The sequence below is a fragment of the Malaclemys terrapin genome, chromosome 1 (genome assembly GCF_027887155.1).
Source record: "Malaclemys terrapin pileata isolate rMalTer1 chromosome 1, rMalTer1.hap1, whole genome shotgun sequence".
NCBI lineage: Eukaryota > Metazoa > Chordata > Testudines > Emydidae > Malaclemys > Malaclemys terrapin.
This window is the reverse complement of record NC_071505.1, coordinates 3339506-3355129: the sequence shown is the minus strand read 5'-3', so window position 1 is coordinate 3355129 and position 15624 is coordinate 3339506. Positions and strand designations below refer to the sequence as shown.

At 44.4% G+C, this 15624-nt stretch overlaps 1 protein-coding gene across 1 annotated transcript; it reads right to left on the bottom strand.

Moving 5' to 3' along the window:
• Positions 1 to 14308: 14308 nt before the first annotated feature.
• Positions 14309 to 14857, bottom strand: LOC128830365 (claw keratin-like). Its single transcript, XM_054016186.1, has one exon. It carries the CDS (start codon positions 14855 to 14857, stop codon positions 14309 to 14311), a length of 549 nt encoding a protein of 182 aa, XP_053872161.1.
• Positions 14858 to 15624: the final 767 nt, after the last annotated feature.

Sequence of the window (15624 nt, the reverse complement as noted above, 5' to 3'; positions counted from 1 at the left end):
GTAGGACAGCCTGGAGGATCTGCGATGCTGTTTGTGGAGGAGGTCCTAATTAGTGACCAAACAAACTTGATTGCCTTGCTAAATCCTTCTTTTGATGGAGCTGTTTTCCTCACTGTTGGTGATTACTGGGCTAATCTCAGCCTCAGAGGGTGTGACATGCACGTTGCACTCTTCAGGTGTCTTTCATCTTAAAATTGTACAGGCCAACTGCATTTCTTTTTGTCATTTTACTGACTTTATAGGTTCTGCAATGAGAATGAATGTCAAGGTGATCCTGGGAAGCATCAGAAGAACAGGTGGGTGTCATTTAAGGAATCCAGATTGGTCCTTTCAATTCCTGCTGGTCGTGATTAGGGGCATGAGGCAGTTCATTCTTAACATGGTAGGAAGCAGGGAATCATTTTTCTTCATTCTAACGACCTACATTCCCAGCAGGTTAGATCCAATTCCCTTGGAAATCAATGGGAATCATCCAGTATGTTTCCTGTCAAGACTTTAAGACTGAAATTCACCCTTTGACAGGGGAATAGTACAATACCTGTGAACAATCTTAGTCCCATTTTAAACTTTCAAGCTTGGTCTTAGCAGGGACTTAAGTGGAGCATGGGCCTTTGTGATGGCCGTCTGCCCAGAGGTGAATCTTACCTCTGGTGAGTAAAACTTGACCTAACATTGGACCTCCCCTTGGGTCACCAATGCTATCTCAAAGGGCTCCCTAGAGCAGATTTGCTCATGGTTCGCGGGGAGGGATGGCAGAGAGAGAAAGGAAGCAGTGCGCTTTTACAAAAAGATTTTATGCAGGGAAGAGAGCAGAAGGGTCTTGCTTTGATTTTAAGGTCCTCCGCCTCTTTGAAGGTGAAGCAACCAAGCTGATGTACACCAAGAGAGCACCTTCACTTTGCAATAAAAAAATCCATCAAAAATCCAATAAACCCCCAAAACCGGCTCTGACCACAGAGGCTTCTCTGGTCCCACTTGGCTCTGAGGAGGGAAATTGTGGAGAATTGGTCCTGGGAGGGTCACAAGAACCGGTGAGGGTCTGATCACCACTTCAGAGCTAGGGCACTGCTTACCGGTCAGCTCCTTGAAGCTGGTAGCAATTGGACTGGGCTGTTCAACCATGCACGGTTTTTAGGAAATACCAAATTCAAAAGTACATATGAAATAGCCCCAAATTGTGTGGCCTTAAATCATGACCCCATGAAGGGAATGACACGAGAGACCTTGGCCTCCATTTTGTTGAAAGTGACTATATGACTCGGTGCAGAGGCGTCTAATCGTCACAACAATGTATTGACTACAACCTTTAGCATGTGTCAAACACCAGCGAGTGTTTTTGAGGCGTTTTGAAATCTTGAGGTTTAAGGACACTGAAGAACTTCCAGCCTTAACACCCTTACTATTTACGTTTGATAGGCCTAAAAAAAGAGGCATGTTGAGGTGAAGGTCATATGGGGGTCAGTTGCAGAAACAGAAATACAACCCAATACTACTGACCACAGGCTGAGGTCTAGGGTGATCCGTGTTACACGGTGTTACAAGACAAGGTTAGTAACAAGTCTGGTTAAAAATTTTTGCATCCTTGAATCTCAGCGGCAAGAATAAAAATCTGGCTAATTTTGTTATCTACTTGAACTATGGCTTTTTTATACTTGAGGATAATAGTTCTCCAAAGGAATTACAAGTCTCTCAATTTTCCAAGGTTGCAGTAGCCTTTTAAATATTAAATGGGGTATATTTCTGACTCTGCCAATAGCTCCCTGTCTGACCTTCACCTGAATGTGCCTCCATTTACCTCTGTGGCAAACAGATATAATTGTAACTTTCAGGGTGGGTTGTCTGAGGCTTCCTCCGATCTAAGCATTTCAAAGCACTTCACAAACACTCATCAAGAGTTATGTAGCCCAAAAGATGAATTACTAAAGTAGTAATAACTTATTACTGGGATTAGATGTTCCAACAGGGAAGATTAGATTTACTTTAAAAATGCATGTCAAGGTCACAGATGTCATTCCAGTGCTCAGTTTGTGATTCCTAGCCTTTGACATTGGGGCTCTTTGATTTTCATTTCATATACCTTTCAGTTCTAGTGATAGAGATTCTCTAGGTTATAGTCAGGAACAGACGATGGAAGAGGATAATGTAAAGGCCCGATCAGACAAGAAACATTCACAAAAAAAGAATCTAACACGTCAGAAAAGGGTAGACAAAGAAACAGTGACAAGTTTTTAAAGTGCCTGTACACAAATGCCAGAAGTCTAAATAATAAGATGGGTGAACTAGAGTGCCTTGTGATAAAGGAGGATATTGATATAATAGGCATCACAGAAACCTGGTGGACTGAGGACAATCAATGGGACACAATCATTCCGGGGTACAAAATATATCGGAAGGACAGAACAGGTCGTGCGGGGGTGGGGGGAGGGAGTGGCACTATATGTGAAAGAAAATGTAGAATCAAATGAAGTAAAAATCTTAAGTGAATCCACATGTTTCATAGAATCTCTATGGATAGAAATTTCATGCTCTAATAAGAATATAACATTAGGGATCTATTACACTGGTCTACAATTTTTGAGGAGTCATCTGCTTCAGAGATAAAATGTGCTATTTATTATGTATTTTGATGTGCTGAATTCAAATATGACAAAACAACTGATTGGCTACTCTTTCTACGTTTTTACATTTTATGTCTCTATATATTGTGTAGATAGTAGAGTTTTAATCATAAATTGTAAACCTAGGTCTTTTCATGTCTTTGTGGTTGCTTTACATGATAATATTTCACCTGTCCTGTTTACAAAACACTTTTAAAATCTGCAAAAGAGTTATATAAATAAAATGTATTATGAAACAAAAGGCAAAACTCTATTATGTACATAGTTTAGTCCTATTCAGTGTCTACTCGGCGCTTCTTGGCCGTATTCATTAAATGGAGCATCTCTTGTCACTGTCCACCAATAGTCTGCAAGGATTGATGGGCTCCATTTGCCCAGATAGCGTTTCTCCATTGTTGCAATGTCCTGGTGAAATCGCTCGCAGTGCTTGTCGCTCAATGCTCCGCAGTTCGGTGGAAAAAAAATCTAGATGAGAGTGCAAAAAATGTATCTGTAGTGACATGTTGCAACCAAGGCTTTTGTCTGCCTTGAGGAGGTTTTCCACCAACAACCTGTAGTTGTCTGCCTTGTTGTTTCCGAGAAAATTTATTGACACTAACTGGAAGGCTTTCCATGCCGTCTTTTCCTTGCCACGCAGTGCATGGTCAAATACATCATCTCGAAGAAGTTCACGAATCTGAGGACCAACAAAGACACCTTCCTTTATCTTAGCTTCACTTAACCTTGGAAATTTTCCACAGAGGTACTTGAAAGCTGCTTGTGTTCTGTTAATGGCCTTGACAGAGTTCTTCATCAGACCCAGCTTGATGTGTAAGGGCGGTAACAAAATCTTCCTTGATTCAACAAGTGGTGGATGCTGAACACTTTTCCTCCCAGGCTCCAATGACTGTCGGGGTGGCCAATCGTTCTTGATGTAGTGGGAATCTCTTGCACGACTATCCCATAAGCAGGGAAAACAACAGTACTTTGTGTATCCAGTCTGCAGACCAAGCAAGAGAGCAACAACCTTCAAATCAACACAAAGCTGCCACTGATGTTCGTCCTAGTTTATGCACCTCAAAAGTTGTTTCATGTTGTCATAGGTTTCCTTCATATGGACTGCATGACCAACTGGAATTGATGGCAAAACATTGCCATTATGCAGTAAAACAGCTTTAAGACTCATCTTCGATGAATCAATGAACAGTCTCCACTCATCTGGATCGTGAACGATGTTGAGGGCTGCCATCACACCATCGATGTTGTTGCAGGCTACAAGATCACCTTCCATGAAGAAGAATGGGACAAGATCCTTTTGACGGTCACGGAACATGGAAACCCTAACATCACCTGCCAGGAGATTCCACTGCTGTAGTCTGGAGCCCAACAGCTCTGCCTTACTCTTGGGTACTTCCAAATCCCTGATAAGGTCATTCAGTTCACCTTGTATTATGAGATGTGGTTCAGAGGAGGAGGATGGGAGAAAATGTGGGTCCTGTGATATTGATGGTTCAGGACCAGAAGTTTCATCCTCTTCCTTTTCCTCATCTGACTCAAGTGAGAATGATTCTGGTGCATCAGGAACCGGCAGCCCTTCTCCGTGGGGTACTGGGCGTATAGCTGATGGAATGTTTGGATAATGCACAGTCCACTTTTTCTTCTTTGACACACATTTCCCAACTGGAGGCACCATGCAGAAGTAACAATTGCTGGTATGATCTGTTGTCTCTCTCCAAATCATTGGCACTGCAAAAGGCATAGATTTCCTTTTCCTGTTCAACCACTGGCGAAGATTTGTTGCACAAATCTTGCAGCATATGTGTGGGGCCCACCTCTTGTCCTGATCTCCAATTTTGCAGCCAAAATAAAGGTGATAGGCTTTCTTAACCATAGTGGTTATACTGCGCTTTTGTGATGCAAAAGTCACTTCACCACAAACATAGCAGAAGTTATCTGCACTGTTCACACAAGTACGAGGCATCTCTGCTCACTTTGGCTAAACAGAAATGTGTCCCTTTGCAAAATCAAACACTGACAAATAAGAGAGCACGACACTGTATGATTTCTAGAGCTCATATAGGGCAATTTGTTCAGCAGAGTGATCTAAGATTCGTTATGATTGCATCATCCATGACTTCTAGGAAAAACATGATGCAATTCATATCATGTATGACGCAACACCAGCTTCAGATTGCATCATTCACTCTTTTGCCTAAAAAGCAAGTACTGTCCAAACCCAGTCATAGATTTATTCATAGATCCAGTCAAAGATGTATTTTCATCATTTCTGGTTTAAATTGAGATCCCTTCCCTTTATAACTCACTTATCCTCCGCCATTCCCAAGTCAAGGGTCGTATATACTGACCCAATAGCATATCTTGAAAACTAGAGCCAATCAACAATTTTAAGCATCATTTTCATTCTCAGTGACCTAGAATTAGTAAAGTTTCACTCCATTTATTTCAGAAGCATTTTGGCTGTAGAGCAGTGTTATCGACCACCTGACCAGGACAGTGATAGTGATGATGAAATGCTAAGGGAAATTAGAGAGGCTATCAAATTTAAGAAGTCAATAATAGTGGGGGATTTCAATTATCCCCATATGGACTGGGAACATGTCACCTCAGGACGAAATGCAGAGACAACATTTCTCAATACTTTAAATGACTGCTTCTTGGAGCAGTTGGTACGGGAACCCACAAGGGGAGAGGCAACTCTAGATTTAGTCCTGAGTGGAGCGCAGAAGCTGGTCCAAGAGGTAATAATAGCAGGACCGCTTGGAAACAATGACCATAATACAATAGCGTTCAGCATCCCTGTGGTGGGAAGAACATCTCAACAGCCCAGCACTGTGGCATTTAATTTCAAAAGGGGGAACAATGCAAAAATGAGGAGGTTAGTTAAACAGAAGTTAAAAGGTACAGTGACTAAAGTGAAATCCCTGCAAGCTGCATGGCCGCTTTTTAAAGACACCATAATAGAGTCCCAACTTCAATGTAGACCCCAAATTAAGAAACACAGTAAAAGAACTAAAAGAGAGCCACCATGGCTTAACAACCATGTAAGAGAAGCAGTGAGAGATAAAAAGACTTCCTTTAAAAAGTGGAAGTCAAATCCTAGCGAGGTAAATAGAAAGGAGCATAAACACTGCCAAATTAAATGTAAAAATGGAATAAGAAAAGCCAAAGAGGAGTTTGAAAAATGGTTAGCCCAAAACTCCGAAGGTAATAACAAAATGGTTTTTAAGTACATCAGAAGCAGGAAGCCTGCTAAACAACCAGTGGGGCCCATCGATGATACAGATAGAAAAGGAGCACTTAAAGACGATAAAGTCATTGCCAAGAAACTAAACGAATTCCTTGCTTCAGTCTTCACGGCTGAGGATGTTAGGGAGATTCCCAAACCTGAGCCGGCTTTTGTAGGTGACAAATCTGAGGAACTGTCACAGATCGAAGTGTCACTAGAGGAGGTTTTGGAATTAATTGATAAACTTAACAGTAACAAGTCACCGGGACCAGATGGCATTCACCCAAGAGTTCTGAAAGAACTCAAACCTGAAATTGCGGAACTATTAACTAGGGTTTGTAACCTGTCCTTTAAATCAGCTTCTGTACCCAACAACTGGAAGATAGCTAATGTAATGCCAATATTTAAAAGGGGCTCTAGAGGTGATCCCGGCAATTACAGACCGGTAAGTCTAACGTCGGTACCGGGCAAATTAGTCGAAACAATAGTAAAGAATAAAATTGTCAGACACATAGAAGAGCATAAATTGTTCGGCAAAAGTCAACATGGTTTCTCTAAAGGGAAATCATGTCTTACTAATCTATTAGAGTTCTTTGAAGTGGCCAACAAACATGTGGACAAGAGGGATCCAGTGGACATAGTGTACTTAGATTTCCAGAAAGCCTTTGACAAGGTCCCTCACCAAAGGCTCTTACGTAAATTAAGTTGTTATGGGATAAAAAGGAAGGTCCTTTCATGGATTGAGAACTGGTTAAAAGACCGGGAACAACGGGTAGGAATAAATGGTAAATTCTCAGAATGGAGAGGGGTAACTAGTGGTCTTCCCCAAGGGTCAGTCCTTGGACCAATCCTATTCAACTTATTTATAAATGATCTGGAGAAAGGGGTAAACAGTGTGGTGGAAAAGTTTGCAGAAGATACTAAACTGCTCAAGATAGTTAAGACCAAAGCAGACTGTGAGGAACTTCAAAAAGATCTCACAAAACTAGTGATTGGGCAACAAAATGGCAAATTAAATTTGATGTGGATAAATGTAAAGTAATGCACATTGGAAAAAATAACCCCAACGATACATACAATATGATGGGGGCTAATTTAGCTACAACAAGTCAGGAAAAAGATCTTGGAGTCAATAGTGGATAGTTCTCTGAAGACGTCCGCGCAGTGTGCAGAGGCAGTCAAAAAGCAAACAGGATGTTAGGGATCATTAAAAAGGGGATAGAGAATAAGACTGAGAATATATTATTGCCCTTATATAAATCGATGGTACGCCCACATCTCGAATACTGTGTACAGACGTGGTCTCCTCATCTCAAAAAAGATATACTGGCATTAGAAAAGGTTCAGAGAAGGGCAACTAAAATGATTAGGGGTTTGGACAGGGTCTCATATGAGGAGAGATTAAAGAGGCTAGGACTTTTCAGCTTGGAAAAGAGGAGACTAAGGGGGATATGATCGAGGTATATAAAATCATGAGTGATGTGGAAAAAGTGGATATGCAAAAGCTATTTACTTATTCCCATAATACAAGAACTAGGGGTCACCAAATGAAATTAATAGGCAGCAGGTTTAAAAAAAATAAAAGGAAGTTCTTCTTCATGCAGCGCACAGTCAACGTGTGGAACTCCTTACCTGAGGAGGTTGTGAAGGCTAGGACTATAACAGCGTTTAAAAGAGAACTGGATAAATTCATGGTGGTTAAGTCCATTAATGACTATTAGCCAGGATGGGTAACGAATGGTGTCCCTAGCCTCTGTTTGTCAGAGGATGGAGATGGATGGCAGGAGAGAGATCATTTGATCATTGCCTGTTGGTACACTCCCTCTGGGTCACCTGGCATTGGCCATTGTGGGTAGACAGTATACTGGGCGAGATGGATCTTTGGTCTGACCCGGTACGGCCATTCTTACGTTCTTATGTTCTTAGTTCCAACGTATGACATGCACGTTGCAATTTTCAGCTGTCTTTATCTTAAAATTGTACAGGGCAACTGCATTTCTTTGAGGATAATAGTTCTCCAAAGGAATTACAAGTCTCTCAATTTTCCAAGGTTGCAGTAGCTTTTTAAATATTAAATTGGGGTATATTTCTGACTCTGCCAGTCACTCCCTGTCTGACCCTCAACTGAATGTGCCTCAATTTACCTCTGTGGCAAACAGGTATAATTGTAACTTTCAGGGTGGATTGTCTGAGGCATCCTCCGATCTAAGCATTTCAAAGCGCTTCACAAACACTCATCAAGTGTTATGCAGCCCAAGAGATGAATTATTAAACTAGTAATAACCTATTACTGGGATTAGATGTTCCAACATGGAAGATTAGATTTACTTTAAAAATCTATGTCAAGGTCACAGATGTCATTCCAGTGCTCAGTTTGTGAGTCCTAGCCTTTGACATTGGGGCTCTTTGATTTTCATTCCATATACCTTTCATCTCCCTATTATTTGTATTTTGAAGTGTAGGCCCGCCCCTTCCACCAGTGGCCCTCCACTTCCGCCCGAGGCCCTGCAGGAGCCAATTCCCACCTCCCCAAGCCGAGAGCTGCCCCCCACCACTGTGGCCACCGACCCAGTTCCGCGGCTAGCCCCCCAGACCCAAAGGAGTGCCGGGAGGGCGGAGGTGTGCGTCCTCTGTCTCCCCAGCCAAGGGAGGGAAAGGTGGGCAGTGCACTGTCCCAGCCATGGAGTGCGGGAGGCCATGTGGCGAGCTGCCCCAGCCCTTGAGTGCGGAAGGGTGGGTAGCGAGCGGCCCCAGCCTCCCCAGCCCCGGAGTGCAGGAAGGTGGGTGGGGAGCGGCCCCAGCCCCAGAGCACTGGGGGGCTGGACTGGTAGCTGGGAGGACTGGAGCAGCAATTGTACGTAGGGAGTGTCGTGGAAGGGAGCGGGGTCAAGCTTGTCTGTCTGGGGAGGCAAAACCTGCACCTGCCTATGCAACCCGCCACCCGTGCTCAAAGCCAACGTATAGGGAAACCAATGGGAATCATCAGGTACTGCATCTCCACTCATGAGCAGCCAAGAGAACTGTGTCTTGTGAGAGACTTCAGCTAATGAAGAAAAGGAAGAAGCACAACGCTGACAGTTAAGCATACCTTCTTCAACCATCAGAGAGCTGTGGGATGAGACTGGATTCATTGGAAGTTTGACCAACCTAGTGCATTCTGCAAGACCCGTCTCCCACACCACGCTTTTCAGCCACAATTAGAATGAAAATACACCCCCACCAGTGTGGCGACGAAAAAGGAAGGAGACAGAGCGCCAGGTCGTGGTAGCTGAAAAAGCCTCCCAGGGACTTTTCACTGGGGTTTTTATTTTTCTTACTTCTCTATTTACAACACTTATAAGTGGTTGAATTTCTGCGCATAGGAGGAGCATACAATACTCATCAACATGACTTAACAAGGTCATATCTTCTGCACGTGAAAGCGAGCAGCGAGGGTGATGATTAGGTCAGCCAATAAATATTTTTAATCACAGGCGTGGGGGTGTAGGCCGCTCCGGTGTTGCAGCCACGGGCGCAGTGTGCCGCAGCCGTGAACTAGCAATTCGGGAGCTGTGTGTCTCTACACACCAGGATTTCTTCTAACCCGAGCAGCACTAAATGCTTCCCTCAGTTGTAAGCCCAGAACGTCATTGCAGTCTGTGGAGCTGTACTGATGTCCAGTGGCTCAGTATCTGTCTCTTGAGCTCTGTAAAGGAATGGTTACTAAGAAAGGGAAATGCAAAGCTTTACTGAATGAAAATCAAACAGCCCCAAATTCGGAGGCTGGGAATCATCCACTGACTATTGGCATAACCTCAGAAACCTTAACATGGATTTGTTTAATCCAGCGTTTCGCAAAGGAGGCCACCAGTGGATTTTTTTGCAGCTACGTCAGCCTCAAGAGCATGGGCGGGATTGTGGGGGTGCAAAGCAGCAGCCCCTTCTGGCAGCGCCCACCTGTTCCTGCTGAGTAGCTCTTACGAAAGATGCGCCGCATTGGTGTTTGTAGTGGAATTGCCTCTGATCATTGAGCATAATATCACTATGAGATCTGGCTTATGTGGAGGTGAACAAGCACCTTGAGGTGAAGGTTACACAGGGAGCAAGTGGGAGAGTCAGCAATAAAACCAATCGTAGTGATTATCACCCCAGGCTCATCACTGCTGCTGAACTGCACTAACTTAGGACTGAATATTGCACAGACACTCTGTGATTCTAAAGAGTGGAAAGGGTTTGGGGTTTTTTCAATTTTTTTCTCGTATCGAGGTGCAGGCCTTGGTTTCTTCATTGTTTAGAAGTTAATCCCTGGATTTTCAGAGCAAGACATTCATTAGGGACATTAGAGCCTATGAATTTTATTTGGAACTTGAAAATTCATATCCCGTAGGGAGCACTGAAAAATCTCACCCCCAATTTTTAATTTAGGATTAATGAAGAAACTCCCCAAGTTTCCCCTATAAAGGACACACTCATTGAGACAGGATACTGCATTAGATGAGCCACTCTCTACGTGCAGATCCTCGTCTGGTGTAAGTTAATATAGCTCCATTGAGGTCGGTGGAACACCGCAGATTTACACGAGGGGAGGAGATGTGGGTTTGTGGTTTGTTTTGATTAAAAACCCCCAGTTTTGTTTGTTCATCACCAAATTCTGGTGACTCTCTGAGGTTTACAAACCAAAGCACCGCCTTGTCATGCTGGACTGAACTTGTGTGTTTGTCAGTAGATGTCAGGGGAATGTTGGCCCCTTACTAAAACTTGGTGGGTTTTCTTCATGGCCCTCTCCCAGTCCCAAAAGAAAGGGGAAGGGCCAATGGGGAATCAGGATCCTAAAACTGACAGTCCCCAGGGGTAATGGGGCGAGGCCAACCCTGCAGGTCAGCCTGATTGACAGCCGGCAAGCTAATGAGGGAGTCAGGAGTCCGGGGTCCCATTTCGCTGTGTGAGCTGCAGCTGCGAAAGCAGCAGGCAGAGCTGAGCTGAGCAGAGCCGCAGCCGAGCTGAGGCAGAGTGGGGCTGCGGCTGGGGCTGGGGCTGGAGCCGTCCGGAGCCGGGTGCGGTGAGCAGCTGGGGAGAGTGGGGGGGACCCTGGGCAGCTGCCACCAGCCAAGACGGGGATCAGAACCCTAACGGGGGCCTGATGCTGGGAAGAAGGGTCCTGCCACCTAGAGCCTGAGCGTGTGTGGGAACCGCCGGAGCACGTGTCCGACCCGCAGTATCCCTGCAGCACAGCCAGGGTCTGACCAGAGTGTAATTAAAAATTTAAAATTGTCAAACTCTGCAACTGCAATAAAGAAGTAAGAGAACTGTGTGAGAAATACACCACTCTGGAGCTGGGGATAGCTTATGGCCCTTCATGAAACCATGGACATGTAGTCTTGCTACTCTGCGTCTTTTTCCTTTTTCTTTTTCTTTTATTATTCGGCAATTTTTGACTCCACTTTATTTCACATTCAAATATATACTACCTCATACTCTTGGTCTTCTGGTTTAATTGCTCTTCCATTCATTATCTCTTCATATCAGTAACGGCTTCCATATCTCTTAGCCAACAGTGTCCTCCAGGTTTCGATCCCCCTAATGTGATGCACAACTCAGGAAAACTTGAGGCCTATTATCAAAACCATTGAGCATGAAGAGCTCCGGTTTGCTTCAATGGGAGGCTACAGGCCCCTTTTTTCTAAAGAACTGAGTACTCAAAACTCACTGTGAGCCAGGCCTCTGTCATGCCAGCTCCGATCAGCAAAGGGGAATTGGAGCCGGCTGAGTAAGCCCCGTCTGAGTGGCAAACAGGGAACAACGGACAGCCTCGTTAGCCAGGGGCTATATAATGGCTGGCAGGAAGGAAGCCAGGGAAGTAAGAAAAAGGGAAGAGCGAGAGAAGAGAGGCAGTGGGAGCTCTTCACTGCTGGCCTCCGGAGCTAGCAGTCCCTGAGGCTGTAAGATCGCAGCTGTTTGTAGCTACAAGGTGGAGGGAAAGTAAACTGCGAATAAAGAACATGGGTGTTTGCACCAACGCAGAGATCTCTGGCTGGTTTGTGGGGGCAGAAGCTGCACCTTGTTACACTCCCAATGAAGCAAACCGGAGCTTTTCATGCTCAACATTTCTTGATAATAGACCACAAACTTTCCTGACTTGTGCACCACCACTGGGAGTATCCAAAGCTGGAGGACAATCTGGCCAAGAGATGTGGAAGCCTCTGGTGATATAAAGAGATAATGAATGGAAGAGCAATTAAACCAGAAAACCAAAAGTATGAGGTAGTATATATTTGAATTTGAAATACAGTGGAATCGAAAACTGTCCCCAAAAAAAGGAAGAAAAAAAAAGGAAAAGGAAAAAGAAGTAGAGAAGCAAGACTACATTGTCACGGTTTCATGAAAGGCCATAAGCTATCCCCAGCTCCAAGGTGGTGTATTTCTCACACAGTTCTCTTACTTCTTTATTGAAGATGTAGAGTTTGACAATCAAGTCTGTCTGCAACATTTTTAAATTCCTTGTTTCTCCCTGGTCCGTCTCAACTAAAACAAAACACAATAAAAGCAGAAGTTTGACTAGCTTCTCCGTTATGCAGCTGCTTTTAGAAAGTTAAAAGGCAGAAAGAAACAGTCCATATCATGGCTAGGAGATCACTTAGCCTAATTCTCATTGACACTAAATCCTTTTGACAGTGCTCTAGTATGAGAAAGAGGCATTCCAGTCAGGGTAGATGTAGGTAACTTACACCTTATGTATCCTACTTCATTTGCAGTTTAGAGCATGGTGTAAAATCCATCATGTAGTTGAGAATCAGGCCCACTGAAGCCCATAGCTAGGAAGGCATTCGAGGATACCCATATAGGATAACATGGGAAACATTGGGAATGTTTGCAGAGGTGGTGATGAAATGCAGCTCTCTCATTATTTCACACTGAGTTGGGTGTAGTCAACACTTCTCAAAGCCAGGCCTGTGCGATCAGACGTGAATCTGTATCTTGCCATTACCACAACCATACGGCCCCTTTAACCACAGAGGCCTTTCTGCCCATATTGGCCCCCATAAGCGTATAATCTCCCATAATCACTGGGTCATCGGTTACAGTGTAATCCTCCATAACTTGATAAGCCTCTATCACCACCTCCAATGTCAATGGCACCCCAGGATTCCACTCTGCTTTCCTGAGGGAAAGATCTGAGAATTGCTCCTGGGAAGGTCATGACAGCCGGTGGGGGTTGGATCAGTGCTATAGAGTCAGGGCACTGCCTTACGTCTGGCTTGTTGCAGCTGTTGTGCATACTTTGTGAAATGTCGCTCCACACGTTTGTGAAGCAAGACATCTTTCTGCCATGGAGATAAACCTAAACCACACAGCAGGTACGGCAGTAAACATAAGTTACATGGTGGCCACTTTTCTTTTCCTTACATCAACCTGGTCACTTAAAGTCTCACACAGATGCTTACTGTGAACCATGTGATTGGTCTTCTTGAAACCAAAGAAAAACGTACATTCTTAAAATGAAAATCTGTCTCGTCTTTACAGGGAAAGACTATTTGCTAAACCATGTAATGCAAGGAGGAATTCCACCTGGGTACTCGGGACCTGCAGAATGCTGTCAAACAATGTAAGAGCCGGATTATTCTATCACAGCAGGGCTTTGGAAGGTGCAACTTGAAAAGTTCTTGGTGCTGCTGGCTCCACAGGGAGGAATTTCGTGCAGTGCAATTTTTAAAAAATGACAAAGAAACAAAGAGAACCAGAAGACTGATATTATGATGCAGCAGAGTTTTTAATGCAAATGAAATTGGCAGTACACAGTTGCAGGAAGAAATACTACACAGCGGAAAAAACGTATTTCCAGTGTTTCAAGAAGGGCTCTGACCCATCCCCTGCGTCAATGGGATGTATTTCACTCAAGATGTTCTTTGTGCTTTGTTACAGCTCCACAGGTTGACAAACAAGTCCCCTTTTGAAACCATTTTAAGTTCTATTTTTTTAACCCCAGTCAGGTGTGAAATGAGGCAAAGGAATATAGAAGCAGAGACTACACAACTTCTCCATTAGACATGTGAAGTAGCAAAGGTTAAAGTGAGTTGCTAAAGGTACGTATTGATAGAAAGGATAGAACATGTAGGGCCTGATTCTCCTTGAGAGGGACTTAGAGTGATCATGAACGTAAATGATGCCTATATTAAGGCCTCTGTTTTCTTCACACTGCAGGGTCAATGTAAACAGCCTGTGTGTAGTTCAGAATGAGTCCTCAAGAGAAAAAGAGAATCAGCACTTGGTTGGGAAAGCCTTGGCAGAAAGAGTCATGAAGCATAAAATTAGAAATGCAGCATGGCTATCAGACCAAGGTGCTGCGCACACACAGCTCCCACCGAGTTCAACTGGAGCCATGTTTGCACAGCACTTCTGAAAGCCATGCTCAAAAGATCAGGGGTGAATCTGTATCTTGCTGTTCATTTCCTGGTTCTTCCTTCTTCCATGGATGTTCCTGCTGGGTTTAACATGGCCCAGAATATCCACCAAGATACCTACGGCCATATCCTCCGTATCCCCATAATCCCCCGTAACCATAAAGGCCTGGGTAACCGCAGTATCCCCCATGGCCCAATAATCCCCCATAACCGTAAAGGCCAGGGTAACCGCAGAGTCCCCCATTTCCCCATAATCCCCCATAACCATAAAGGCCTGGGTAACCACAGTATCCCCCATTACCCAATAATCCCCCATATCCGTAACGGCCCCCGTAACCACCTAATCTCCCTAAACCATACAATCCTCCGTAATGGCCTCCATAGCCGTACAATCCCCCCAAACCATATGAGCCTCCGAAACCGGCTCCGACCACAGGTGCTCCTACAGCTGCCACTTCGCTCTGTTGAGGGAAATTGCTGAGAATTGGTCCGGGGAGGGTCACAACAACCGGTGAGGGTCTGATCACCACTTCGGAGTCAGGGCACTGCCTAACGCACGGCTCGTTGAAGCTGCCAGTGACTGGACTGGGTCGGGCCACCCCGCATTCTGGATACCAGAGGCTGGAGAAAGTCATCTTTCTGGGATGGAGGTAAACCTGAAACACACAACAGGGACTACAGATAAGACAAGGTACAAAGGCCTGGTGGAAGAAAGGCTTCAAAGCTCGGTTACAATTGCATTGAGGCATGCAGGGGGCTCGAGAGAGAGAGAGAAGAAGTGGACTTAGTCTCTTTTTGTGTGGTCATGTTGTTGTCACTATTTTCTCTTTCTACACCTCTTCTCCGCTCGCAGTAAACTTCCCTCCCAACCGTCCCCTTGATCCCCTCTCAATGACTAGAATAAGTATAACTATTTCCATATGGACACCTGGGATTCTGGGACCATTTTAGACATTTCTCAAAGAGAATATGGCTGGGATCATGGTAATCACTTCCTTTTGTTTGAGGATTTAACCTCTGCATGCAAACCAGTTGAGTCTGCTACCACACTGTGACTCTTTCGTTTTCCAAACCTTGGGAGTCACCGAAACTTGCTGATGAATAAACAGAAACTTTGCTTTTCTCCTAACAAATCACTAAAGCCAAACTCCTCAGCTGGGAAAAAATGGGTTCAGGTCCACTGACTTCCATGCAGTGACATGAAATTACACCATCTGAGGAGAAGCACTTGCAATGGGTATTTCTGCTCAGGAGAACATAGGAATTGCTTGATTGGAGCACAGCGCTTCTCAGCTCCATCCATTCTCGTGTCTCCAATAGTGAGGAGTAACAGCTGCTTTAGAATAAAATAGATGAGCACTGAATTGGTCCTTTGTGGACTAAACTGGGAAAGTTTCTTCCT

Excerpts from the sequence above, each read along its gene's own strand:
- LOC128830365 (XM_054016186.1), bottom strand. The coding sequence starts at position 14,857 with ATGACTTTCTCCAGCCTCTGGTATCCAGAATGCGGGGTGGCCCGACCC.